This window comes from Palaemon carinicauda, chromosome 33, assembly GCF_036898095.1.
Source record: "Palaemon carinicauda isolate YSFRI2023 chromosome 33, ASM3689809v2, whole genome shotgun sequence".
In the NCBI taxonomy this organism is placed as follows: Eukaryota; Metazoa; Arthropoda; class Malacostraca; order Decapoda; family Palaemonidae; genus Palaemon; species Palaemon carinicauda.
The window spans coordinates 22,920,283-22,948,141 of NC_090757.1; the positions used below are offsets into that span (position 1 = coordinate 22,920,283).

The 27,859-nt window shown below is 46.5% G+C and overlaps 1 protein-coding gene and 1 long non-coding RNA gene across 4 annotated transcripts in view; one reads left to right on the forward strand and one right to left on the reverse strand.

The window, feature by feature from the left end:
- LOC137625892 (uncharacterized) overlaps window positions 1-27,859 on the forward strand; it is an 81,421-nt gene that overhangs the window by 17,566 nt on the left and 35,996 nt on the right. The window lies entirely within an intron of this gene.
- LOC137625891 (neurogenic protein big brain-like) overlaps window positions 22,051-27,859 on the reverse strand; it is a 142,391-nt gene continuing 136,582 nt past the window's right edge. For both annotated transcript variants that reach the window (XM_068356847.1, XM_068356846.1), the window contains exon 7: window positions 22,051-25,523. In XM_068356847.1, the coding sequence (XP_068212948.1) occupies window positions 24,925-25,523 (599 nt within the window). In that variant the 3' untranslated portion in view covers window positions 22,051-24,924. The remainder of the gene's footprint in view (window positions 25,524-27,859) is intronic.

Consider the following 27,859-nt stretch of genomic DNA (forward strand, 5'->3'; position numbering starts at 1 on the left):
ATCTGTATTGTTTGACTTGCTAAAAATACTTCAAAGAATGCTTAAAACTACTGAAAATATTAATGATACCCATCTACAAAATATCTATTTATTAGAAATATATTAAAAATTTAAGTATACAAAAAAAAAAGACGACGTAAATATTCACAAAAATTAGAAATATACATATACACATAAATCCCTTTAGGGACACCTTCTTAGATGGCAAAGCAACAGCGTATAATTGCTGGAAATGAGTTGGACCCATAGAAGTCAAGATCTGAAATGAGAAAAAAAGGGTAACTTTTTTTGGCCAAAAATATTTTTCCAAATTTCATGAATTTTTTTGGGTACCCAAATGAAATAGGAAGAGGCTAATTTTTTTTATAGAATAAACTCATATTATCCTAGAACAGAAATGCATAATAAAATGTGCACTAAGATGTAATTTACTGTTATATCAGGGGCGAAATCTAAAGGTCATTTTTTGACAGCCTAGTTTCACAATGTAAATTTCTTATGAAAATCATTGTATCTCCTATAAAATATGATATTTATGCATTAAAATATACCAAAATATCACGAATTCTATACAGAACAAGAATATATAGAGATATGCCAACTTACCTTTCAGGTATGTCAACAAAATGGCCACAGACCGCTACAACTCTTTCAGCCCAAACTACCACTTGAAATGAAGAATGAGGTTGCAAGTTCCATATTATCATCAACATCTCTTTTTAACTCCATTAGAAGTGTGTTGATGACATCCATGCCGAGGGAATACTGCCTGCTGGCCATTATTGAAGATAAATTCAAAATAAATCGAAAAAAATCAGAAATTTGCAAAAAAAAAAAAAATCAGAAATTAGCATTTGAGGGAAAATGGACCTTATGGCAATATATGGCATCTAAGCCAAAACCAATGTCATGCAAGTGGTAGACACACCATCCACCCACACTTTCCAACTATAAAGAACCAAACAAGTATCAACACTGTTCGACAATTTATAATTATGTAATAACTTTGCTGTTTGATCACTTACCCCTTTAAAGGTATTTCAGGGTCGAGGTCGACCCCTGGGGGGGGGGGGGGTAAAAAAACAGGGAAGGAGGGAAGTTAGACAAAAATCAGTCCTAAAGCAGACAATTGCATGTAGACTAGTCCCCCCTTGCAGGTCGATCACTTTCATATTCGAGACAGCTGATGATATATGGGGAAAAAACAGGTTTTGAAAATGCTGTAGGGGTCGCATACGACCCATCATATCTTTCCAGGGTTAAAGGAGAACCCCGCAACACTATCGGTTTATGACACTGTAATGACCAGTAATAAACCTAAACAATTAATATCAACCACCCAGAAAGAAAATTTAACTGTGAAAATACTATACTGCTATAGTTTTCAATATTAAACTTACCCGATAATCATGTAGCTGTCAACTCCGTTGCCCGACAGAATTCTATGGAGGGATACGCCAGCTATCACAATACTAGAAGGGGGTGTATTTACCAGCGCCACCTGTGGCCAGGTACTCAAGTACTTCTTGTTGACACCTCCTCAATTATTCCTCTGTCGTGCTTCCGGCAAGACGTTCTGGGATACGCTTATGTTCTTGGAGTATTTTCACGACTTTGGTGAAGTATTTCTCTTTGATTTCGGCTGTCGCTTTACTGGAAACTTCTATATTAGCTTAGTTAGCTTATGGAATTAATTTGATTAATTATGGTGACGAGAGAGTATGAACTCTCGTTCACCTTTCAATGGCCGACCCTTCCCTTAGACGGAAGTGTTGGTGTCTAAGAGAGTATAGACTCTCTTTCTTAATTTTGCTTAACAAAAGTTATAGATTTATTTTATATCTCTCCGCCTCTTATAGGCCTCTTCGATTAACTTCCTTTTATTATAAACTCATTAAAATTAATTTTTATATTTGTTTATATTCGACCTTCCTAATAGTAGGCGGTCGTTTACCGAAGTTAATAAACTTTGAGCCCGTCATTTCGGTTTTACCTGTTAACATATTTTGCTATTTCCGCCACAGAGTTTGAAAGATTTTCTTTGACAGTCTCGTACTGTTTTCAAAGTTGAACTAACGTTTTGTTTTGTCTCTGCAGTTGTTGACGTTCAGAACGTTCAACTTGCACTCTATCGTTACGATAGAGAAAGAATGTTCACGGTTTCACGTTGCAGTAAGAGTAACCGTGTCTAGCGTTTTGTTCATTCTTTCTTAACTTAATGGTTTTGATCCTAATAAAGGAACTTTTCAGTTTTTTCCTTTAACAATAATATGTTTTAACGATATATATGATTGGGCTCTTCTCTCAGGTTCTAAGTCAAGAGAGAGAGAGAGAGAGAGAGAGATAGAGACGGAGGGAGAAAGAGGATAAACGTTTCATTCAAGCCTGCCAGGCGTACGAGTAACGTCGTTATCGTTTTTGCTCTTCTCCCTAGTCTCTTTAGGGGAAGAAACTAAACGTTTCTAGAGTGATCTAGTGTTTAGTCTCTTTCCATCCACTGAATTATCTTTCATTAGATTTTTCTGTTACATTGTAATTCTGTTTTCGCAATTACTAACTTTGAGAAAGGATAGAATTGCGTATTTCAGGTACAAACCACTTAAAGTTTCGAGTTCAGTGAAATAAGTGCAAACAGAAATCAAAGTGATAAGTGATTAGTGCGTGAGGGTACTTTTGTGCGCGCCAGTCGTCCTCCCAGTCCGGGACCTCTTGCAAGCTCCCAAGCCCAGGGGAGAAGCAATGTCGAAGGGCATAAGGGTTCAGCAGGCCTTGATCGGCGCACAGAAGTATTCTCGGTGGTTGTGGGCGTGTCTTACCGAGACCGTCACTCCCACCCGCAGACGATTGAGCCCTTATTTTGCTCGTCTGCAGAAGAGATTAGGGGAGAAAATAAAGGCAGAGTAACGCTGGTCTCAGGTCTCAAGACCTCTTAAACGTTAAGTCCAGACCTATGCCAGACGTACGAAGTTAAAGTTCACAACCCGAATGCAGTCATTGGGTTAGCTCTGACTCTCCTCAGTCATCAGTTGATTACACTCCGCCTAAGAGGAGTAAGGTTCTGCCACAACAGATCTCTGCTGTTAAGGCTTTACCTCAGCAGAACTTAGTGTCTGCCGACCCCAAGTTAACTCTACTGCAGTCCATACAGTCACAACTTTCGGTCTTGATGCGTGAGTGTCGGGCTGAGAGTGTTGCGCCTCCGCCTCCGCCTACACTCCCCCCCGCCTATGATCGCTCCGCCTGATCACAGTACCACCTGCCAGGCGTACGATGTTGTGAACTCTACTACAGTCCATGCAAGCACAGCTTTCGGACTTGATGCGTGAGTGTCGGGCTGAGAGTGTTGCTCCTCCGCCTCCGCCTACACTCCCTCCACCTACATTCGCTCCGCCTGATCACAGTACCATCTGCCAGGCGTACGATGTTGTGGACTCTACTACAGTCCATGCAAGCACAGCTTTCGGACTTGATGCGTGAGTGTCGGGCTGAGAGTGTTGCTCCTCCGCCTCCGCCTACACTCCCTCCACCTACACTCGCTCCGCCTGATCGCAGTACCACCTGCCAGCAGTTCCACCTGCCAGGCGTACGATGTTGAGCCACGTGCTGAGTTTGCTGTTCCCTGTGGTGTTCAGCCTCCGCCTTCCTTAAGGCAACCTTTACATTGGGATCAGGAGGATTATACCTCTCTTCCTCCGCCTCCACTTGCTGCTCCACCAGTGATGCAACACTCGATTGAGGTACAACAACCTCTCCCGTCCATGAGTCAGTCTCCTCAGCTCTCGCTGCAGCGAGCTCAACCCTCCACAAGGGAAGCACCACAACACCTTAGCCTTGCGCCTCAGGAGCCTCAGCTTGCGAGACATTTACCTTGTTCTGCGCAGCCTCTTCCTCATCGCGCTCCGCTCACACCACAGGAACTGGAACTTGCTACTCCGCTTCCGCCAACCGCTCAGCAAGCGCAACCCTTGGGTTCAACCACTCATGCTAGGAGTCAGCCTCCTCCACCCATGCGCCTTCCTTCTGCTTGTCTTTTATTCAGCCTTTGCAGACTGAGCCTCAGGTGTTCCCTCATCGGAGTCTTGAAGAGGAAACCACAACTATTGTTGTTCCAGCTCGTTTTGACTCTGCTGTTCAGCATACCTTACCTCCTTTTTCATACCATGGTTTAAACCCCATGCAAGCATGCATAAAGCACTCTAGCACTGGTCATGGAATTTCTGAGAAATGTTAAACGCCATGCACACGCTCTGCTTTCCTTACAGCAGGCTCTGCTTACAGCAGGCTCTGCTTACTACATGCTCAGCATACAGCATGCTCTGCATTCAGCATGCTCTGCATACAACATGCTCTGCATACAGCATGCTCTGCATTCAGCATGCTCTGCATACAACATGCTCTACATACAGCATGCTCTGCATTCAGCATACTCTGCATACATCATGCTCTGCATACCTTACCGCATGCTTCTCAACACATCTTGGATTGTTGCCAACTCACTAGACTGTCAAGCAGTTTCATAACGTTGCCTTCTAGTCTGCTGCTTTTTGCACCAGTGAACCCTCACTCAGAGAACTTAGCTTTTCTAGGATAAGGTCCCTGTAGATGAGAAAGTTCTTTTCTCCCTCCTTCTGATATTCCCTTGAGGACTCTGTCATTTGGAGGGAGCCTTTAGCTGCATAACCTCTTATGGACTTTTATTTAAGCATAACATGCTTACAGGGAAGGTAATGGTTCCACTTCAGCCGCTAATCCCGTCTGTTACCACACCTGCTCCCATAGACCTTGAGCTGTGTTGCATGACATGCAGTCCAAGCTTAGTCCTTGTTAGAGGATTTTTTGTTTACGGAGTCAATGTGTCACGGGGAAGACGTTCAACAACCAACAGAAGGGACTTGTTGTGACGCAGTGCGGCAACCTCAGCAACCCGTTAAGGAGTTGTCTGTACGACCCAGACAGTCTAGACAGATTCGGGTTGTCACTGTACTTCCTCGCTTGCCCATGATTGACAGTTTACAGACTGTGCAGCAGTATCATGATCTTGTGTCCGGCTCCGTCAGACGACTGGCTTTTAAGAGCTCCCACAAGTCGTCGCTGTCTGGAGATTTTCAAATGGACTATGGATCTGACCAAGGAACTGGGCCTCCTGGTCAATTTTGAGGAGTCTCAGCTCGTTCCATCCCAGACCATTGTCTCCTTGGGTATGGATCTTCAGAGTCGAGCTTTTCGGACTTGTCCGTCGGCCCCAAGGATCTTCCAAGCCCTAGAATGCATCCAGAGCATGCTGAGAAGGAACCGATGCTTAGTCAGGCAGTGGATGAGTCTAACAGGGACACTTTCATCGCTGGCCCTGTTCATCGAGTTAGGGAGACTCCACCTCCGCCCCCTTCAGTATCATCTAGCTGCTCACTGGATAAAGGACATGACGCTAGAGACGGGCTCAGTTCCTGTTTCCGAAGAGATGAGGTCTACTCTAACGTGGTGGAAGAACAGCATTCTTCTCAAGGAAGGTCTACCATTGGCTGTTCAGACCCCCGACCACCGTCTCTTCTCGGACGCATCTGACACGGGCTGGGGTGCGACACTGGACGGACAGGAATGCTCGGGAACATGGAATCAGGAGCAAAGGACACTTCACATCTATTGCAAGGAGTTGTTGGCAGTTCATCTGGCCTTGATAAACTTCAAGTCCCTCCAACTTAACAAGGTGGTGGAGGTGAACTCCGACTACACCACAGCCTTGGCTTACATCTCCAAGCAGGGAGGGACTCATTCGAGGAAGTTGTTCGAGATCGCAAGGGACCTCCTCATTTGGTCAAAAGATCGAAAGCTCACGCTGGTAACGAGGCTCATTCAGGGCGATATGAATGTCATGGCAGATCGCCTCAGCCGGAAGGGTCAGGTCTTCCCCACAGAGTGGACCCTTCACAAGAATGTTTGCAGCAGACTTTGGGCCCTGTGGGGTCAGCCAACCATAGATCTATTCGCTACCTCGATGACCCAGACCCAGCAGCAGTTCGCGTGGATGCCTTTCTGCTGGATTGGTCCCATCTCGACCTGTATGCATTCCCGCCGTTCAAGATTGTCAACAGGGTACTTCAGAAGTTCGCCTCTCACAAAGGGACACGGCTGACGTTGGTTGCTCCCCTCTGGCCCGCGAGAGAATGGTTCACCGAGGTACTGCAATGGCTGGTCGACGTTCCCAGGACTCTTCCTCCTAGAGTGGACCTTCTGCGTCAACCTCACGTAAAGAAGGTACACCCAAACCTCCACGCTCTTCGTCTGACTGCCTTCAGACTATCGAAAGACTCTCAAGAGCTAGAGGCTTTTCGAAGGAGGCAGCCAGAGCGATTGCCAGAGCAAGGACGACATCCACTCTCAGAGTCTATCAGTCTTAATGGGAAGTCTTCCGAAGCTGGTGCAAGGCCAATGCAGTTTCCTCAACCAGTACCACTGTAACCCAGATTGCTGACTTCCTGTTACATCTAAGGAACGTAAGATCCCTATCAGCTCCTACGATCAAGGGTTACAGAAGTATGTTGGCAGCGGTTTTCCGCCACAGAGGCTTGGATCTTTCCTCCAACAAAGATCTACAGGACCTCCTTAGGTCTTTTGAGACCTCAAAGGAACGTCGGTTGTCCACTCCAGGCTGGAATCTAGACGTGGTCCTAAGGTTCCTAATGTCATCAGGATTTGAACCGCTCCAATCAGCCTCTTTTAAGGACCTCACATTAAAAACTCTTTTCCTCGTGTGCTTAGCAACAGGTAAAAGAGTAAGTGAGATCCACGCCTTCAGCAGGAACATAGGTTTCACATCTGAAACGGCTACATGTTCCTTGCAGCTCGGTTTTTTGGCTAAAAACGAGCTTCCTTCCCGTCCTTGGCCTAAGTCGTTCGAGATCCCAAGCCTGTCCAACATGGTGGGGAACGAACTGGAGAGAGTACTTTGCCCAGTTAGAGCTCTTAAGTACTATCTAAGAAGGTCAAAACCATTACGAGGACAATCAGAAGCCTTATGGTGTGCTATCAAGAAGCAAGAAGCCTTCTCTACCAATGTCTAAGAACTCAGTTTCTTACTACATCAGGCTTCTGATTAGAGAAGCAAATTCTCATCTGAAGGAAGAAGACCTTGCTTTGCTGAAGGTAAGGACACATGAAGTGAGAGCTGTGGCTACTTCAGTGGCCTTCAAACAGAACCGTTCTCTGCAGAGTGTTATGGATGCAACCTATTGGAGAAGCAAGTCAGTGTTCGCATCATTCTATCTCAAAGATGTCCAGTCTCTTTACGAGTACTGCTACACCCTGGGTCCATTCGTAGCAACGAATGCAGTAGTAGGCGAGGGCTCAGCCACTACATTCCCATAATCCCATAACTTTTTAACCTTTCTCTTGAATACTTTTTATGGGTTGTACGGTCGGCTAAGAAGCCTTCCACATCCTTGTTGATTTGGCGGGTGGTCAATTCTTTCTTGAGAAGCGCCAAGGTTAAAGGTTGTGATGAGGTCCTTTAGTATGGGTTGCAGCCCTGTATACTTTAGCACCTTTGAGTTGATTCAGCCTCCCAAGAGGAACGCTGCGCTCAGTAAGGAAGACGATCTTATTAAAGGCAGAGTAACGGTTCAAGTCGACTTCCTTACCAGGTACTTATTATTTCATTGTTATTGTGGATAACTGCTTATATGAAATACGGGATACTTAGCTATCCTTTAGTCTTGTACACTGGTTTTTCACCCACCCCCCTGGGTGTGAATCAGCTACATGATTATCGGGTAAGTTTAATATTGAAAAATGTTATTTTTATTAATAAAATAAATTTTTGAATATACTTACCCGATAATCATGATTTAATCGACCCTCCCTTCCTCCCCATAGAGAACCAGTGGACCGAGGAATAATTGAGGAGGTGTCAACAAGAAGTACTTGAGTACCTGGCCACAGGTGGCGCTGGTAAATACACCCCCTTCTAGTATTGTGATAGCTGGCGTATCCCTCCATAGAATTCTGTCGGGCAACGGAGTTGACAGCTACATGATTATCGGGTAAGTATATTCAAAAATTTATTTTATTAATAAAAATAACATTTTTCCTAAAGCAATACAGTACTGTCCTTACCAATATCCAGTCTACCATTAGGCTGCAAAGTTACTTAAAAACTCTTAGCTTCTGAATAGTATGGCTGCATACGATGCTGTGCTGGTCTCTGTGGGCTTATGATAGCAATGTCTAGAAAATCTCCAATTGTAATCCCACACTGTGTTAAGGTTTTGTTGTCATCGAAACTTTTCTGACCAACAACAAGAGTGCCTACAACAAAGTAAAGTACTCCAGTTCACAGGCAAGATAATATGAATACAGAGCAGCATCACAGACCACTAGCACAATGGTAACAGGCAATAAAAAACATTCATCTTCCAATGTAATTAGAAGAATAGCCTAAACTTTTCTCCCTACTGGGTGTAGGGGGCTGCTGTCAGTACCTGTTAAAAGAAATAATAATGGATTAAGGCATTTTTGGGGGGGGGACGCTTGAGGACTAAACAAAATAAGAAAAATAAAATATTTTTTCCATACACACAAACCATTTAGCTTTCTTTGACACAAACCATTGTATATTGCAGCGCGGGGGAGAATATTCGTGCTCCTGCACGGGAGAATATTCATGCTCCCGCGCAGGAGAATATTGGCGCGAGCAGGCATCTCTGTGTGCGCACAGGAGAAAGATGGCGCGCAGGTGCGCGCACATGGTCTGGCGAGCGCTGGCACAGGTGAGGGCAACATGGTTGTTGCCTCACCTACGAACTTGTATGCAGGAGAGTGATGGCGCGCAGGTTTTTGCTGGCACGTTGATTGGCACGCAAGATGGCGCACAGGAGAGCACTGGTGCGCATGTGATATGGGGTGCATATATTGACGCCCAGGAGAGCACTGGCGTATGAGAGAGCGCTGGTGCGCAGGAGAACGTTGGCGCATAGGTGGGCGCTGGTGCGTAGGAGATTGTTGGCACAGGGCGCATAGGTGCAAGAGAGCGCTGGCGCGTAGGAGAGCGCAAGTGCGCTGTGTGTTGGCGCATAGGCGACCCTGGCCGTGTTTGCGCAGGCGATTGTGGGCGCTTGGCGCGCAGGAGAGCGCTGAAGATCAGAAGGCTGATGGTGTGTAAGCGCATGAGGTTGTTGCCCTCTGTGAGGGCGAGCAGGATGAGTGGTGTGCGCAAGCGTTGTTGGTTGACGAGCTGCTGGTCAGGGCACGTAGGGGCGTGGTGCGCAGGGCGAGAGTGATGGCACGCAGTAGCGCACTTTGGAGGAGCTTTATTAAGATCATACAGGAACGGCAATAGAAGGTCGGAAGGTCTGTTGGATGGATGGTCGACGTGTCCTTTAAAAGGACGACCATCCACCAAAGGAGATACCGAACGATCTGCAGAGAGGTCCAGGACCGAAGTCACAAGACTGGTTGTAGGTGCAATGATGAACGATTGGTCTAGAGAATCCTCTGCGGGGAACTGCATTGAAGATGTTGAACCAAACAGGCGCCTCCTCACCGCTGGTGAAGGAAGACCTCTAAGGCAAAGAGGAAGGCGAGCCTTCCAACGGATGCGCACTTTGAGGGCAGTTGGATCAGCGCTCCCACTCTTGCGCAACCTGTCACACGCTTTGGTGCATTCTAGGGAGAATGCACAAAACTACACAGTGCCTTGCGGCGCACCAGCGATCTTCCTCACTTTCCTGCGCCCTCCTGCGCAGTTACGGTCCCCAGATTCATACGCCAGCTCTTGCCAAAGAGTCAAGGCTCGCAGATCCAATGCACCAGCTCTTGTCTAAGAACCAGTGCTTGCCTGCTCTCCAGGCAGATATTAAGCACCAGCATCATCCTGTGTGCCCTCGCTCCAGACTCACCTACACACTCGCGCAATTGTCAGTAAAAAGGAGTAAAACTTTTTGAACAGGTCACCATTGCCCCATTCCTCCCTGCAAGCCCATAAACATTGCTACCGGGAAAAGAAGAATAAGGCTCCACAGAAGGATTCAAGATCCCAAAGATTTCATTCTACAAGGGAATCAAATTGGGGAATCCTTGGTCCCTGTCTCTTCTGAAGTTTCTTTTTTTTTCCTCGAGAGACCAGCGACAGCAAACAGGAAAGCATCAACAGACTGATCTCTAGATCACTGTTTGCTGATGGCTAGTTCACAGTTTACTGATCGCTAGGTCGCTGATCACCAGATCGCCAATTACTAGCTCAATGCTGATCTGTGACCTCTAGTCCCTCCAATGACTAACGATCTCCAATTGCTAGCATTTCCAATCATCGATTGCTAGTCACTAACCAGTCATCTGCTTGCTGATCACTAGATCACCAGTGGGCAGCTCATCTTTCTTCGATCATTGAACTCAGCTCGCTGATCTCTGACCAGCCCATCTTCAGCTTGCTCATCTCTGACCAAACTGGGGGGGATCATAATCAGCTGGCTGATCTCGAACTCACCATCGGCACACAGACCACCGATTCATTGGTCATCGGTTATTGGCCAGCAGTTCGTGACTCGAACTTACTAGTCAACCGTTTCCTGTAGTTCCTAGATCAGAAGTTATACAACATACTTCTCGCTACTGGCCGTTTGCCATCACGCTAAAGTGATCGGTAAACGTTCGACAACCCTCAACGGCTTGCCAACAGAGAACTACTTGCGAGCACTCTCCAACTGCACAGTATCTACGATACCCAACGGTTAACCATTGATTAACATTCGCCAGATTAATTCTATTCTAAGGAATAGCATCAATCCCATCAGGATGCGTGGTAAGGCTAAGTGTGGCCTTCCTTCTAAAGAAATTCTCTCTCAGAGAAGAATCCTTGCACTGGTTATCTCTCCTGTTCCTTTACGACACGAGTCAAGACTCCAGCGTCGACAATCATCCATGCAAAGGATCACCAAGGAGCTGTCCCTTTGAGTCAATGTCCACTCCATGTTGGAGTTCGTTCGAGGGTTAAGACCTCAGGTCTTCATTTGCACACTGGACCTAAAGGACACTTACTCCCAGGTCCAAACCATCCATCTAGGAAGGTTGGAAGATTCAGTCTAGACAAACAAGAAACACCAGTTGTTCCGTAACCGAAATACAAACCACGCTATTTACATTGGGTTTACCTTTTAGCGCAGCTGAAATGACGAGCCAATAGTTTTAACGAGGGTTAATTACCCCCGCGCTAGTTAGCGGGGGTAGGGGAAGGGTAGCTTGCTACCCCTCCCCCCCCCCACACACCGGTGACTTGCTTCACTTCACTTTTGGCTCGGCGGTGAACAGACGTGTTTGTTCATTGTCTTCGTTGACAGCCTTTAATCTTTTTTCTGCTTTTTCTTTACTACAGCTTGTGTGTTTGTTTGAAGTTGCCTACCGATTATTATCTTTACTATGCGTACGTGCCCTGGTGTTGCCGGCCGCCCTTGTGGGACCTTTATGTCGGCCTTGGATACGGATCCTCACACCCTTTGCCCTCAGTGTTTGGGCCGACGGTGTGACCAGGAAAACGTGTAGTGAGTGTAGGGAGTGGTCTGCCTCCCAGTGGGAGAGGTTTGGCCGCCGGCGTAAGAAGAAGTCCAAGAGAGACCGTTCTCCTTTGGGGGTTGCCTTAAAGGAGGAAGGTTTTCGGGACTCTTCTTTCGCCGCCCAAACCTCCTCCGAAGCTCCCCCTCGTCCGGCTCCTAAGGAGAGTCGGCCGAGTGGTAGCGCAGGCCCTAGTTCTGTTTCCCGACCTTGGGTGGGGGGGAGAGGGCGTCGCCTCCCATAGCGGGGCGGTTCCCCCTCCTCCTCCGGGGGAGGTTATTGATAACTCATTGTCTAATGATGATCTCTTACAGATTTGGGCTTCCCTGGGGCTTAAGGGCTTGCCCTCTTGGGTCGCCTTGATTGACCTTGTCTCGTTGGGGGCCGCCGTTAAGCAGTCGCCGGCGGTAGCAGAGGTAGACCCTGTCTATCGTCGACGTCGTGGTGGCAGAGGCTTCCGACGGGGCGGGGCAATCCTCTTCAGGTGCAGTTGAGGATGATGGTGCTGACGGCTCTCCTCCCCCTTCCGTACATCCTTCGAAGGGGGAAGTGAGTCCTACGGGCTCTTCTGCTGTTCAGCTTCCCTCTAAGGGAAGTGCCTTGACTGAGACTCCCCTTCGGAGGACTGATGGTCCTGATGATCTTCCCCGTGGCCGCCTTCGCCGTAAGGCTCACCGTCCGCTGTGTCGCAAGGGCCTCCCTTCCCCTTATAAGGGGGTTAAGAGGCGCCTTTTTGGATCTTCTTCCTCCGAAGGGGACTCTCCTTGTCGTACTCAGCCTACAGCTCCTGCTCCTTTGGATCTCTGCAGACCGTTCTCCAACTCCTGCTAGATCTTCACCTTCTGGGGAACTCGTCACCCGACGGGCAACGGTCCCTTCGGGGCATAGGGATTCTTCCCTTTCACGTGCAGTGTTAGCGCACAGGCGCTCTCCTGCTCGTCAGCGCTCTCCTACTCGTCAGCGCTCTCCTGCTCGTCGGCGCTCTCCTGCTCGTCAATGCTCTCCTGCTCGTCAGCGCTCACCTGTTCGCCGGCGCTCTCCTGATGTTCGCCCTCCTCGTCAGCGCTCTCCTGAGGTCATCCTACATCCTGTGGTTCCTGAAGAGCGCTTAGCGCGCCAGCATTCTTCTGCTCGCCCTTCTGCAGTGTTAGCGCACAGGCGCTCTCCTGCTCGTCAGCGCTCTTTTGAGGATCATCGCCCTCCTGCTCGCCAGCGCTCTCCTGTGGTCTCAGACCATCCAGCAGTCCCTGTTGGACACCCTGCGCGCCATCAGTTTCCTGAGCTCTCTCGCGATCCTCATCCTGTGTCTACGCAACATCGTCCGCATTCTCCAGCGCGTGTTTCAAAAGCACATGTTCGCCCACGCGCCTACGATTTTCCTGTTCCTGTTCGTGAACGCGCCGCGCCACCTGTTCCTTCACAGGATCTCACGCGTCGCCCTCCTGCTCGCCAGTGTTCATAGACGATTCTAGTATTGCCTGTTCATCAGCGTTCTACGCGTCAACGATCACCTGTTTATCGGCGATCTCCGGAACGCCCGCATGATGTACAACCTGCGTGCACGCGTTCTCCAACGCTTTGTCGACAAGAGGTTCTGAAAGGACATGGTTCGCCATCTACTAGCTCGCCATCGCGCGATCATTCACCTACGCGTTCTGCGCGCTATCGCTCGCCAACGCGTCACCATGCGACAACGCGCTATCGCCCACCTGCGCGTCAGCGCTCGCCAGCTCACCACCGATCGCCTGCTGATCTACACCGCCAGCGATCTTCCTCGCCCACGCGGCAACGCGTTCCCCCGCCATCTCGCCAACGCATTCATTCGCCGACTCGGACACGCGCTCGTTCACCTGTACACCCTCGCGCACCCGCGCGACCGCTCGCCTGCGCGCCCCGCGCGATCATTCTCCCGCGCGCCCGCGCGACCATCGTTCGCGGCAAATTTCGCAGCCAGTGGTAGCAGCAGGAACGCGTGTTCCTAGACAGCGCTCGGGATCGCCTCCATCCAAACGCAGGATTGTAGTGCAGGACAAGGAAGACACTGCGGAGAGGTTAGTGCATCATTCTTCCACCCCTTCTTTTCAGGCAGGTACTGTGGTGTCCACTCCAAAGGATCGCCCGATCCCTTTCCCTCCAGCGAGGATTTCGTACTCTGTGTCCGTGGAGCAACAGACTTGGTTTGGTCCTCTGATGCGGGCGTTAGTGAGGGTTATGAAACCAGCACTTGCCGATCAGGGCAACAAACCAACGGCTGCCTCTCCTACGCTGAAGAGAAAGAGAGGTGTGGACTTCGTGGTGACTTCCCCAGGGCGAAGTTGGTTCCCAAGAGGTCTGTCGCGAAGCCCCCTTCTCCTGCTCGAGTGCTTTCTCCTTCTCCCGTGGACGAGGCTTTTCCGTCCCCGGGTGAGTCCAGTGAAGCGGTAGTCTTCCCCTCGGCACCAAGGGGGGAGACTTCGCTTCATGGAGGAGAGTCATCTCGTGAGGAGGGGGCTCCTCGAACCTCTTTGTTGGGATCCTGTATCCCTCCCAGGAGGGAATCCAAGGACTCCAAGACCGTCCCGAAATCATCTTCGAGGATTCGCCAGGAACCTGCGGCTCCCCGGGGGAACGTCCACGCTTCACCCCAGGAAGAGATTCCTGGGACAGGAGACTTAGCTGCCAGCCCGCAAGGAGGAGATCAGCAGGAATCCGAACATGCCTTCTGGCAGGTCCTGAGCCTGATAAGGCAACTTAACGGGCTTATGGACCCCGTGATCGCCCCCCGTGAAGGCAAAGACACTATCTTAGATGAAGTGTTTGACGTTCGGAAGGCCCCTAAGACCAGTGCGGCTCTGCCCTGGTCTCGGGGTCTGAAGAGTGCTAGAGCTAGGGCCAACGCTCAGCTCGCGATTCTTGCCTCCTCCAGTCGTTCCTCTGCCGGGAACAAGCTCATCCCTCCTCCTCGTCTTCAGCAGAGGAGGTATTTCGAGATCTTGGGTAAGTCCAGCCTCGCTCTTCCTCTCCATCACTCCGTGGAGGAGCTGGCGAAGGGAGTTCCCCTTGAGAAGCTTTCTGCCCGGTAGGTGTCATTCTCGGTGGCAGAGATCCTTAGCCATGAAAAGGTCGCTAAGTGTGCCATGCAGGCCACTTCGTGGCTGGACTTTTCGCTAGGAACTCTGGGCATCCTATTGCGTTCGGAGGACTTGTCCAAGGAGACCAATAGAAAGGCCCTGGAGACCTTCTTACTCTCGGGCACCCACTCCATCGAGTTTTTGGCGCACCAGGTTACCACCCTGTGGGCCAACTCGGTGTTGAAGCGGCGCGATGCTGTGGCCGAGAGATTCCATCCGAAGGTCCCCGCCGTGGATGTGTGTAGGCTCCGACATGCTTCCCTTCTGGGGGAAAACCTGTTTGAGCCTAAGGACATGGAGCGAACGGGTGAGAGGTGGAGGAAATCCATCACGGACTCCCTCCTCCATAGGGCCCTTACAGTTCGGCCCTATACTGTAAGCCTCCAGCTCCGCCGCAACAGCAGCAGCAGCCTCGTAAGGCTCCAAAGCAGGCACCGGCAGTTAAGAAGGTGGTGTCTAAGCCCCAGCCCTTTCCAGCCAAGGTCAAGAGGGGCGGTAAGTCCTCCAGGGGGGGCAAGACTCCTAGGGGTGGCGGCCACGGCCGCAAGCCCTAGGGGTGGCAGTCCCCCTGCGTGTCCACCTGTGGGGGGATGTCTTCAGCGTTGCGTCCGCAGGTGGCAGCAACACGGGGCCGATGCTTGGACGGTCTCAGTGATCGGCCAAGGCTATCGCGTCCCGTTCACAACATCTCGACCTCCCCTGACAGCGAATCCAGTGTCGTTGGGCTCCTATGCCACGGGATCGGCAAAGGGGCTGACCCTTCGGGTCGAAGTCGAGACCATGCTCGAGAAGGGTGCTCTCCAGGAGGTCGTCGACGGCTCCCCAGGCTTCTTCAGTCGCCTCTTTCTTGTAAAGAAGGCGTCTGGAGGCTGGAGACCTGTCATCGACCTCTCAGCTCTGAACGGGTTTGTCAAGCAAACCCGGTTCAGCATGGAGACAGCAGACACGGTCAGACTTGCGGTGAGACCACAAGACTTCATGTGCACACTGGATCTAAAGGACGCATATTTCCAGATCCCAATCCATCCGTCTTCCAGGAAGTACCCGAGATTCTGCCTACGACAAGATCTACCAGTTCAAGTCTCTCCACAGCTCCTCTCACCAGAGTGTTCACCCTGATTTCATCTTGGGCGCACAGGAACGTCATTCGTCTCCTTCGTTATCTGGACGATTGGCTGATCCTAGCAGACTCGGAGTCGACCCTTCTTCGGCACCGAGACAGGCTTCTGGATCTTTGCCAGGATCTGGGGATCGTGGTAAACCTCGAGAAGTCCTCTCTGCAGCCGTCCCAACGACGGTTTATCTAGGCATGCTAATAGACACCAATCTCCACAAAGCCTTTCCATCAGACGACCGGATAGCAAGGCTGAGGAGGGTGGCGGAACCCTTCCTCAGGCGAGAAGAGCTCCCCGCCCAGTCGTGGTTGCGTCTCTTAGGTCACCTATCCTCCCTGGCTCGTCTGGTTCCAAACAGCCACCTCAGGATGAGATCCCTTCAGTGGCGGCTCAAGTCCCGGTGGAATCAAGGATCCGATTCTCCGGACATTCTGATCCCAATGGGGTCTCTGGAACAGACGGACTTGCGATGGTGGCTGGTCGACGAGAACCTGCGGAAGGGAGTGAGTCTTCTCGTCCTCCCCCGGAATTTACTCTGTTATCGGACACGTCAAAAGAGGGGTGGGGGGCGCACGTTCTGAACCAGAGGGCCTCAGGCCTTTGGTCAGAATCAGAAAAGTGCCTACACATCAACCTGCTAGAATTGAAGGCCATCTTTCTGGCTCTACAGCAGTTCCAACGGTCCCTGGCGGATCACTCCGTGGTGGTGATGAGCGACAACACCACGGTAGTGGCTTATATCAACAAGCAGGGAGGCACTTTTGCGCAGCAGCTATCCCATCTTGCAGTAGAGACTCTGAGGTGGACCGAAATCCACTCGATAACACTATCAGCTCGCTTCATTCCTGGCAAGAGGAATGTGCTCGCCGACAGTCTGAGCAGGGCCTCGCAGATAGTGAGTACCGAGTGGTCTTTGGATCCTCAGATAGCCATCAAAGTCCTGACTTTGTGGGGTTCCCCGACTGTGGACTTGTTCGCGACAGCTTTGAACTTCAAGCTGCCCCTGTACTGCTCCCCAGTCCCGGACCCCAAGGCACTCTGGCAAGATGCTTTCCAGCAACAGTTGGACAACATCGACGTGTACGCCTTCCCACCGTTCTGTCTGATGAGAAGGGTGCTCAACAGGACCAGACTATCGGTCAACTGTTCGATGACTCTGGTAGCTCCGCTATGGCATCACGCGGAATGGTTCCCGGACCTTCTGCAGCTCCTGACGGAGCTCCCGAGGGAACTTCCTCCACGACACGAGCTTCTCAGACAACCCCACTCCGGCGTCCCTCACAAGGCCGTAGCCTCGCTTCGGCTTCACGCCTGGAGACTATCCAGCGTCTCCTCGCGGAGAGAGGCTTTTCGCAACAGGTTGCGGAGAGAATGTCTCGGCACCTGCGAAGGTCCTCTGAGGGAGTCTACCAAGCAAAGTGGAGAGTCTTTTGTGGTTGGTGTCGTGTGAGGGGTATCTCTCCACTCGATGCCACTATTCCAGCTATAGCGGACTTCCTCGTTTATCTGCGGGAAGAAATGCGCCTTTCTGTCTCGACAGTGAAAGGCTATCGCTCAGCCTTAAGCTTGGCCTTCAGGCTGAAGGGCATGGATATTTCTTCATCGCTGGAACTCTCTTTACTCATACGTAGCTATGAGCTTACCTGCCCCCAGTCGGAAGTGAGACCTCCTCCTTGGAACGTGGTTCGAGTCCTCAGGTCTCTTAAGAGACCTCCCTTCGAACCATTACGCCAGGCCTCCGATCGCCACCTGTCTTGGAAGACGTCATTCCTACTCGCTTTGGCTTCGGCCAAGCGGGTTAGTGAACTTCATGGTCTCTCGTACGACATCGCCCATTCAATGGGATGGGGGGAGGTAACGTTCAGGTTCGTCCCTGAGTTTGTTGCCAAGACTCAGAATCCTGGAGTGCCGGATCCTCACTTTGACTCTTTCAGGATCGCGAGTCTCCGTTCTGTAAGAAGCGACCCAGACCAGCTGCTACTATGTCCAGTGAGGTGTCTGAGGCACTACTTGAAGAGAACGGCTGCAGTCCGTCCTCAAGTGCGAGCTTTGTTTGTGAGCACAGGCAGGACTAAGAGGAGGGACGCCAGGAACACCATCTCTGCTTGGATTCGAAGGGTTATCCACCATGCCTTGAATCCGGACCCTCCTCCATCACGTCGCCCTCGGGCACACGATGTCAGGGGTATTGCTACATCCCTGGCCTTCAAGAGAAACTTCTCTGTGACGCAGGTACTTCAAGCTGGGGTCTGGAAGCGTCAGACAACCTTCACAGCCCACTACCTGCAAGACGTGACCCACCGGAGCCTCGATACGTTTTCTATCGGCCCTGTGGTGGCTGCACAACAGCTGGTCTAACCTCAGGCTCCTTTTTGGACAAGTAGCATTAGGTTGAGGGCGTTGTTACCCGGTCTTAGTCTGCGTGAATGAAAGAGTATGTCTGACCCTTACTTCTTTCTTCATTCTCCCCTCTCTTGGGGAAGCTGCATCCTGGTCCTCGCATAGCTGACCTCGACCTCTGCAGGTAACCCATGCTTCTTTGTGCTCCTAGTATTAAGCTTAATACTGTTGCGTCTCCCATACCCTGACAAGGTGGTATTGGGAACGTCCTATCCTAGAATTCCTATCTGAAGGTCTCAAGGTCAACTTCATAGGACGAGTCACACTCTCCTCCACACACTACTTATGTAGGCCACTCGTTCCTAGCAATGCTAGGAACTTGTGAGGTACAGGGGCTCCTTTTCTCTAGTGCTGCTCACTGAGGGATTGAGCCCCCAGGCAAGCCGAAGTCAGTAAGGCTGGGGACTTTCCACCCTTCCTAAGGGGTAAGTCACCCAATGTAAATAGCGTGGTTTGTATTTCGGTTACGGAACAAATGACAAATTCGAAGATAATTTGTATTTTTCCTAACCATACAAACCTTTGCTATTTACACATATGTGGCCGCCATCCCTGACCCCCAAGTCAAGTCCTACCTCTAAGTGAAGTGAAGCAAGTCACCGGTGTGTGGGGGGGAGGGGTAGCAAGCTACCCTTCCCCTACCCCCCGCTAACTAGCGCGGGGGTAATCAACCCTCGTTAAATCTATTGGCTTGTCATTTCAGCTGCGCTAAAAGGTAAACCCAATGTAAATAGCTAAGGTTTGTATGGTTAGGAAAAATACAAATTATCTTCGAATTTGTCATTTCAAGGCACTGTGCTTCGGTCTTTCCATTACACCCATCCTGGTCTCACAAGATTGGCTTCCGTCTCCACTCTCTCGGGACGACTGACTGACCTTAGCAGACTTAGTGGCAACCTTGCATTAACACTGGAACTTCTGAAGTCTTTTTACCAAGATCCAGTGATCAGGGTAAACCTACGGAATCTTCCATACTTCCCTCCCAGGAGACTGGTGTATCTGGGAATGATTCTAAACACTAATCTCCACAAAAACCTTCTCGAAACGAGAACGACTTCCATTCCAGGAGACTGGAGTCGGAAAAAGAAGAAAGGAGGGACCATAGTGCTGCACCACGACCTCAGCCCTATGGACAGAGCCCGAAGGTACCTTCACTTAGATCTCTTAAGAGACGAAGGCCAACTTTCCGGTCCTTCAACAGCCTCATCAGTTCCTAACAGACCACTCAGTGATGTGATGGACGACTCACATCGACAAGCAAGTAGGAACTGGCTTGTAGAATCTTCCCATCTAATAGTATAAACACTAAAATGGGTCGAAGTCCGTTCGGTACCACTTTCAGCCCGCTTCATTCCAGACTGGAAGAACAGGCTCGCCGACAATCTGTGCACAGCATCTCAGATAGGTATACCGTATGGACTTTGGATCGCCATGTAGCCAACAAAGTCCCAACTTTACGAGGTCCTCCAACTAGGGGGTCTGTTCACAATGCTCCTGAACCTCAGGCTACCGTTGCTCACCAGCCCTAGACCCCAAGGCGCTCTGGCAACAACGGTGGGTACAACAATGACGTTTACGTCTCGTCCCTATTTTATCTGGAGAAGGGCACTTAACAAGGCTAGAACATCGGTCAACCTCTCAAGGACTCTCCTAGCTCTGCTATGACATTATACAGAAAGGTCTCCAAACCTTTTTCAGATCCTGATAGAGCCTCCAAGAGAATCCTCTCCACATATCAGGCAACCCACTTCGACACCTACCACAAGCTATAGCTTTGCTATGAGTGTACGCCTGAAGACTACCCAATACCTCTTTGTGAAGAGGTTGTCTAGATACCAGAGGAGTTCCTTAGCATCAGTCTACCAGGCAGCGTCACGTCTTGTGTGGTTGGCGTCATGGGAAAGTGTCTCTTCTCTCGATACCTCGATTCCAGCAATGGCGGAATCCTCGAGTATATGCAAGAGGAAAAGATCCCCTATTCAGTTTCGACAGGTAAAAATTATCACTCAACCTTGATCCTTCACCTTCATACTGAAAGAAAGGGACACCCTTTCATCGATAGACTTTTCCTAACTCATACGGACTTACTACTTGCCTTTCCCCAGTCGGAATTGAGACCTTCCTCTCAGACCATAGTTCAATCTCTGATCCCTAAAGGGACCTCCTTGTGTTCCACTTCACCAGGCAACAAATTTCCTTCTGATTCAAGAACACAATGTTCCTACACACTCGGACAGCAACCATACGAGTTAAGGAACTTCGTGGTTTCTCTTTCGACATCGCCCATTATTGAGAAGGGCGAAAGACAAGGTTCAGTTTCGTCCCTGAGTGTCACCAGACACAGTCTCCAGAGGTGTCGGATCCTACGCAAGTCTCAACTAGGTAACCGACAATCCAGATCATCCGTTACTGTACCCAGGGTAAGGTATGAGACTTTACCTAAAGGAAACGGCAATAGCCTGCCCGGGTCCCTCCTCTTGTCAGCACCAAGAGAGACTAGAGGAGGATCACCAAAACATCATCTCGACATGACGACTCACAGTGTCAGGGGCATAACTGTGCCCCTGGTCCTTCTTAGCAGATTACTTTGTGATGCAGGTTTTACAAGAAAGGATGTGAATGCTCCAGGTGACTTTCACAACCTTTCTCCTGTAAGACGTGACCCACAGGAATTCGATACGATCTCTATCGGTCCAGTGGTGGCTGCACAACAGCTGGTTGTATACCTCAAGCTCCTTATTGGACAAGTAGCAGAAGGTTGAGGCCACTGTTACCCGGTTTTAGTCTGCGTGAATGAAAAGATTTGACTGGCTCTTATTCTTTTCTTCATCCTACCCTCTCGTGGGGAAAGCAGCATCCTGGGTTCTCTGCACAGCTGACCTCAAACCACTGCGGGTAAACCATGCTTCCTTGTGTTCCTAGTATTAAGACTAATACTGTTACGTCCCATACCCTGACAAGGTGGTATTGGGAAAGTCCTAGGCTACAAGTTTCCATCTAAAGAACTTCAGAACAACTTCTTAGGACGAGTCACACTTCTTCATACCTTCACACACAGCTTGCGTAGACCGCAGTCCTTGCGTAGCAAGGTTCTAGCGAGGTGCAGGGACTCCTTATTTCTTGGGTGCTTACACACTCAAATAATGAGCCCCCGGGCAAAGCCAAAAAGCCAGACTGGTAGGGACGTCCACCCTTCCTAATGGGTGAGTCACCCCCTATTAAATAGCGTGGTTTGTATTCCAGTTACGTAACAAATGACAAATTCGTAGATAATTTGTATTTTTCCTAACTATACAAACCTTAGTTATTTAATCAAACTTACCCGCCAGCCCTATCCCCCTTGAAGTCCTACCTCCAAGCAAAGTGAGCTCAAGCACAGGTGTGTGTGTGTGAGGGCGGGTAGCAAGCTACCCTCCCCTACCCCCGCTAACTAGCGGTGTGGGTAGTAAACCCTCGTTAAATTTTAATGCCTCGTCATTTCAGCTACGCCGAAAGTAATTAAATAGCTAAGGTTTGTATAGTTAGGAAAAATACAAATTATCTACGAATGTCATTTTAAGAGTGCATAACAGGGCTGGAAGTATGGGGAGAGTTTGTAAAAGCTTGAATTTGTAAAGGTAACAGATATGAAAAAATTTAAAATAATGAAACAAAATATACTGTAGCTCTGTATCTAATTTACGGTCTTTCAGCTGTTAGCCTTGAATGAAACAATCGTGACAGGAGAAGGATCACTGTATATGATTTTGAAAATGTGGGAAACAAAATAAAGGGTATTTGGTTGAGGTATTGGCCAGGGGTAATTATAAATAAATTGGTATACAGTATGAAACATGCTGAGCATTGCCTTCCCCAAAAATATGAGGATGTAAATAGTATAAATGAAATTGGTTTTATTGTTTTATTTCATACTAAAATATAACACGACTATTTACATGACCCTAGCAACAAGATAGCAGGGTTTGGCAACTAGATACATTGATAAACAATTAGCCAGATCAAGGAGGCTTGTAAATAGACATGATAGAGACCACATAACCATGCAAACAGTTATCCTTTGCAACATTATGGCAATGTATGCACATTTTTCCAAGACCTGTTGGTAATATTGGGTGTTTTAACAATGTTAAATGTGCATTATGTAAACTGTGAACTCAAACATCAAATGATTAACTAGATTGAAACAAATAGAAATCTTTAATACTAGTTCAATATATGTAATGATCATGTAAGCCTGACCAAAGGACAAGGCATAAAGTAAGTAAAATATACCTTAACCCTTTGAGTACTATTGGACCTATTGTACATCCATATACTTCTACTGTACTTCCTTCAGTGCCATTGACATCCCACTATAATCAGTTTTATTTTCCTTTATTGTTGATGCATGGGAAATTTTTACAAAATTGTAAAATTATACATCTGTGGAAAGGAAGTTTATCCCGTTATACAATGAGAGTTGTTGTTGACTTGGTGCTCAAAGGGTTAATCTAATTTTACTGATGCAGTCAAGTTATAGAAATAAATGTTTATATGATACAGTACTCCAAGTTTTCATAATGATCATGCAGTATTAGGAAACTTTAAACTTTATATTTAACTTAGAAACTTGTGTGTGAAGCAAAATCATAAAACTAAAAGTATCTGCAAGATAAAAAAAATTTAGACCTCAAATATATCACAAGAGGAAACAAACATGCAAGTTGTGAATGGTATATTTTAAATATTCAGATACTTTTCTTTTTAAATGTTCACATGAACTAATGTGTACAGGAATGTACCATGAAATTTTAATTTTCAAGAGTATAAAATGTGGTACTAAATAAAAAATTATACAAAACAATAATACTTTTAGAAGTTCCAAATGAGAAAACTGACATAACTATTGATTAATATATGATTACTGTATTGATATGCTTTAATTATTAATTGGCGAACATCACTTTTTGGTCCCAAAAATAACCACAATTTCCAGATGTCCCATTAAAACTTCACTAATTTAGTTTGTTAGCATTCTGAACTTAGCTTTGAGTAACCATGTTTCATAAATAATGATAGAAGGCTGTTTTTATTTACATAAATATTTCTATGTATTTTTCCCAATAAATCGTAATAGCAAACTCTGTTTTTGCTATAGAGGTACAATATCAATTTGTTATTAAAGATAGTATGTTAAACGAATAACATGTGGCACATAAAAATATCTTATTATACAAGAGAGTAATGTATGCAAACAAAGTCGACATTTCATAAAATGAGGTAAAATTATCATAGTAAAAATTTTGTCCTTGGCATGTTTCAAAATGATGAAAAAATACTTGCATCATGAATTATTACCGTGTGAAATTATTCCATAAAGGAATGAAGTTTTATACAAAAGAAAAATGGTGCACTCAAATCCCATTAATTATATTTCATGATACCTCAACAAAGGTGTGGTTTTATTTTACACACATCCTTGCTAATCGCGAGTTTTTTGTGGCATTCGTATTTCCTAACACATTCTCTGCTGCACAAAATCTTGGATTACATTACTTCAAGCCTTACCATAGAACAACAAAAACCCATCTCTCCTTAATAGGCTATCACTTTTATAACAAAAGCTACCAAACTAAAGAGTGGGCAATGTTCTACATTCATCTGTACTCGCTCAGAATAATTTGAATATCTGAACTCTGGTAATGATTGTGCTCTTAATAATTTACACTGTTCTTCATAGAATAGCATCCTATCAACCAGTGAAGAGGATGGATATTAAAGATTTATCTGTTAATAGTATACCTGTATAGTAACACAAAACTACAAACTTTTTTTTACTGACCAATATGTTCATTTTCATCATATAATTTGGTGATGGATGAATATTTTTTTCTTTGGTTGCAATTTTCTCATATACTGTCATCATCAATACAAATCTATTTTGATTTTGCAGACATATCTTTCATATTGTAGATTGCAATAATTTGATTTCAGTCTATTGTATAAAGTACTGGCAATGAGTTATGGTTTCACCCAACATTTGCTTATTCTTTAAAGAAAAAATCTGATCACGTAATGAGAAAATTAACCTACAAAACTTTATGCTATGAACTATAGCATTCTTTGAGCCACATTTTCACTTGATTCACTAACTACTTTCTACAATTTACAATCTGCATTTTCTTACAAACTTTACCATAATAAAATGGTTATATCTTAGTAAAATACTGATTTATAAAAATGCTGTCCTACCAAATCTTGTATGAAAATGCAAAGTTGCTTGTTATATTTTTTGACCAGCAGTGGTCTCTAAACATCAAAGACAGCAAGGTATCATACAATATTGTATATCATAACAATAATAGATTATATAATTTTATCATTAACAGTGTTTACTGCAGTTTCAAAAAATAAATAACTGAACTTTTTAGAATTTGCAATGTATCACACATTGGTTCAGTAGAATTAGTCACAAATATTTAAAGTGGAACTCGGAAAATTTCTTTGTAAAGTATATTCTGAAAAATATTTTTGTATTGCTATATTTATCAAATGATTAACAATGGATATAAGAGGGCAGTCCTATGCAACATTGATTTTGCAACACAAGAAATAAATGAAGACAACAGCAACTACTAACTTAACAAAAAATAAAAGTCGCCCTTACCTGGCTAACTTATGAAATTTGTACTACTGTACATACATCAAAATATTTTAAATTTGTAGCTTATTACTTCATAACCCAAACTGTGTTGCAAAATATGGTGCAAGTCAGTCTCCTCTTAATACTGTGGATTGGGTGAATAACAGGAGGCCACAGAATTAGGGGTAATGAGACCTGAATGTACAGAGTTGGGAGTAGTATTATCAGCTCTTGACCTACTCATAGGTACTGGTGGGGGACCAGGGTTTGATGACCTTGATGAACTATAGCTAGCAGAACCTCGATATGTTGAGTAGTTAGAATCTCCAGAATCATGCTGACGGTTGGAAGTGGCCGTGCCATAAACAGGCTCAGGCTTTACTATTCCAGATTTGCTGGTCATGTATAGTGTGTCTTGGCGAGGGTTGTTCTTGTAGATGCTGTCAGTGTGTGAGAGGGCAGCAAAGCCACTCGCAACTTTATTACACAAGCTGTGGGACTGAGTTAGATTTCTTGAGTAGTTATCAATCCGTGGAGGTGGTGGTTTGGTGTAAACAGACTGAGATCGACTGAGTGAAGAAGCTCTTGGCATAGGAGGAGATTTTGCATACATACTCTTGGAGCCAGAATAAATGTCGTCTTTGTTGGTAGTAACATACCCATTATCGTACTTGAAGGTTGTAGCATTATATACAGTGGGAGCTCCTGTGGGTCCTCCATACATGCTAGAGGGGTATCCTGGAGGAAAAATAATAACTATTTTAGTTTACAGTATAACAAAATACTTTAAAAAGACACAATACTAAACTTTATACTGTATGGATGTTGAGCTAGTACTGTATATATAACATAGAGAACAGAAAGGTACAGTTCATAAATTTAAATTAACTGGGTAACATTTAACCAAGAATATTTACTCAAAATTTCAACTTTTTGCTATACAAAAGCTTAATATTGTACATTTAAGATATTTATCCTCAAAATTATAAACGAATATTTGAATAGGTTACAGTATTTATATTTAAGGGATAAGCAAACTCCAAACAACGAAATATTCATTCTACTAATGTTTTGAATTGCTAAGTCTTTAATGATATTTTCAATATGAACTGATTCTGTATTATTTCTTTGTTCCGGAACTCTATACTAACCCTCGCTAATTATAGTGGATATTACTTTCGGCATAGTTGAAAGACAAGCCATAGGACTTTTAGCAAGGGATAACCACCCATACCGCTAACTAGCGAGAGTGGTGGGAGTTAGCCATCTACCCAGCTCATTCACACACCTAGGCTGAGTACCCCTTTGCTTTTGGCTTGGTGAGAGAAGTCGAGTCTCTCTCCGCTCCATCTTATCGGGCCTTTGACTTATTTTTTCTTATTTTTAAACTTATGCTTATATATATATATATATATATATATATATATATATATATATATATATATATATATATATATATATATATACAGTGATACCTCGGTACTCGACCATAATCCGTTCGAGATCCGTGTTCGACCTCCGATTTGTTCGAGTACCGAATTTTTTTTCCCCATAAGAAATAATGGTATATATTCTATTCCGTTCCCAAGCACTCGAACAGGCCCAAAATATTAATAAAACGTGTACCTAAACAACAATAATTATCTAAATGTGTATGAAATTGGTCAGAAAATCCTATAAAACAATTTTAAACCATTTACTGTACTAAAATAAAACAATTTTAAACCATTTTCTGTACTGTAGTGAACATACCTTTGAGCAGCGGTTCGATGGCATACAGGGATGGATGTGGAGAGGATGGAAGGGGGAGGTTACTGCTTGGAAGGAGAGTCCCCTTCCATGATGTGGCGGGGTAGTTCTCCTTCAGGAGTTATTTCTCTCTCCAATGAAAGGGTGGGCAGATCTATTTCAGGGGTTTCTTCTCTTCTTTGTCTCTTCTTTGGAGGAGAAACAGGCTTTGATGTAGCAGCTTTCTTTTCTTTTGTGAAAAACTGGTCTATTGTTAATTGTTTCTTCCTCCTCTGCAGTATTTTTCGAAAATGATACATGACACTATCATTAAACATATGCACTGCCCGGTTTGCTACTGCAATTTCTGGGTGGTATTTTTCAGCAAAAGCCTGCACATCTGCCCACTTGGAACAAATTTCATTGATGAGAGAACTTGGAACATCCTCCCTTACCTCATCCTCTTCTGAAGATTCCTGCTCCACAATCAGATCCTGCTGCTGTTGTTGTTGCAGGTGCAACAATTCCTCCACAGTCAACTCGGTAGAATGGCTTTCTACAAGCTCATCAATATCATCCTTGTCGACCTCAAGCCCCAAACTCCTGCCCATGACAACAATTTCCTCAACGACATCAGTGTCATCAGAAATTACAGGGGTAGCAGTGCTTGGACCCGCCTCTGGTTGGAAACCTTCAAACTCCCTCTCTGTGACACATGATGGCCACAGCTTACGCCAGGCAGAGTTCAATGTCCTATAGGTCACACCTCGCCAAGCTTGGTCAATCATGTTAACAGAGTTGAGGATGCTGAAGTGTTCCTTCCAGAATTCCTTTAGGGTCAACTTCGTGTCACTGGTCACTTCAAAACACTTTCTGAAAAGGGCCTTGGTATAGAGTTTTTTGAAGTTTGAAATGACCTGTTGGTCCATGGGCTGGAGTATGGGAGTAGTATTGGGGGGCAAGAATTTGATTTTGATAAAGCTGTATTCTTCTTTCAAGTCATCCTCGAGACCTGGAGGATGTGCAGGAGCATTGTCCATAACCAGAAGACATTTCATTGGCAAGCTCTTTTCAATGAGGTAAGCCTTAACCTGGGGGGCAAACACTTCGTTTATCCACTCAGTAAAGAATTGTCTTGTGACCCAAGATTTAGTGTTCGAGCGCCACATAACTGGTAGTGCACTTTTACAAATATTATTTCGTTTGAACACCCGGGGGTTGTCCGAGTGGTACACTAACAAGGGTTTGATCTTGCAATCGCCACTTGCATTTGCACACAGCAACAATGTTAGCCTATCTTTCATTGGCTTGTGACCTGGCATCTTCGTCTCGTCCTTGGTAATGTA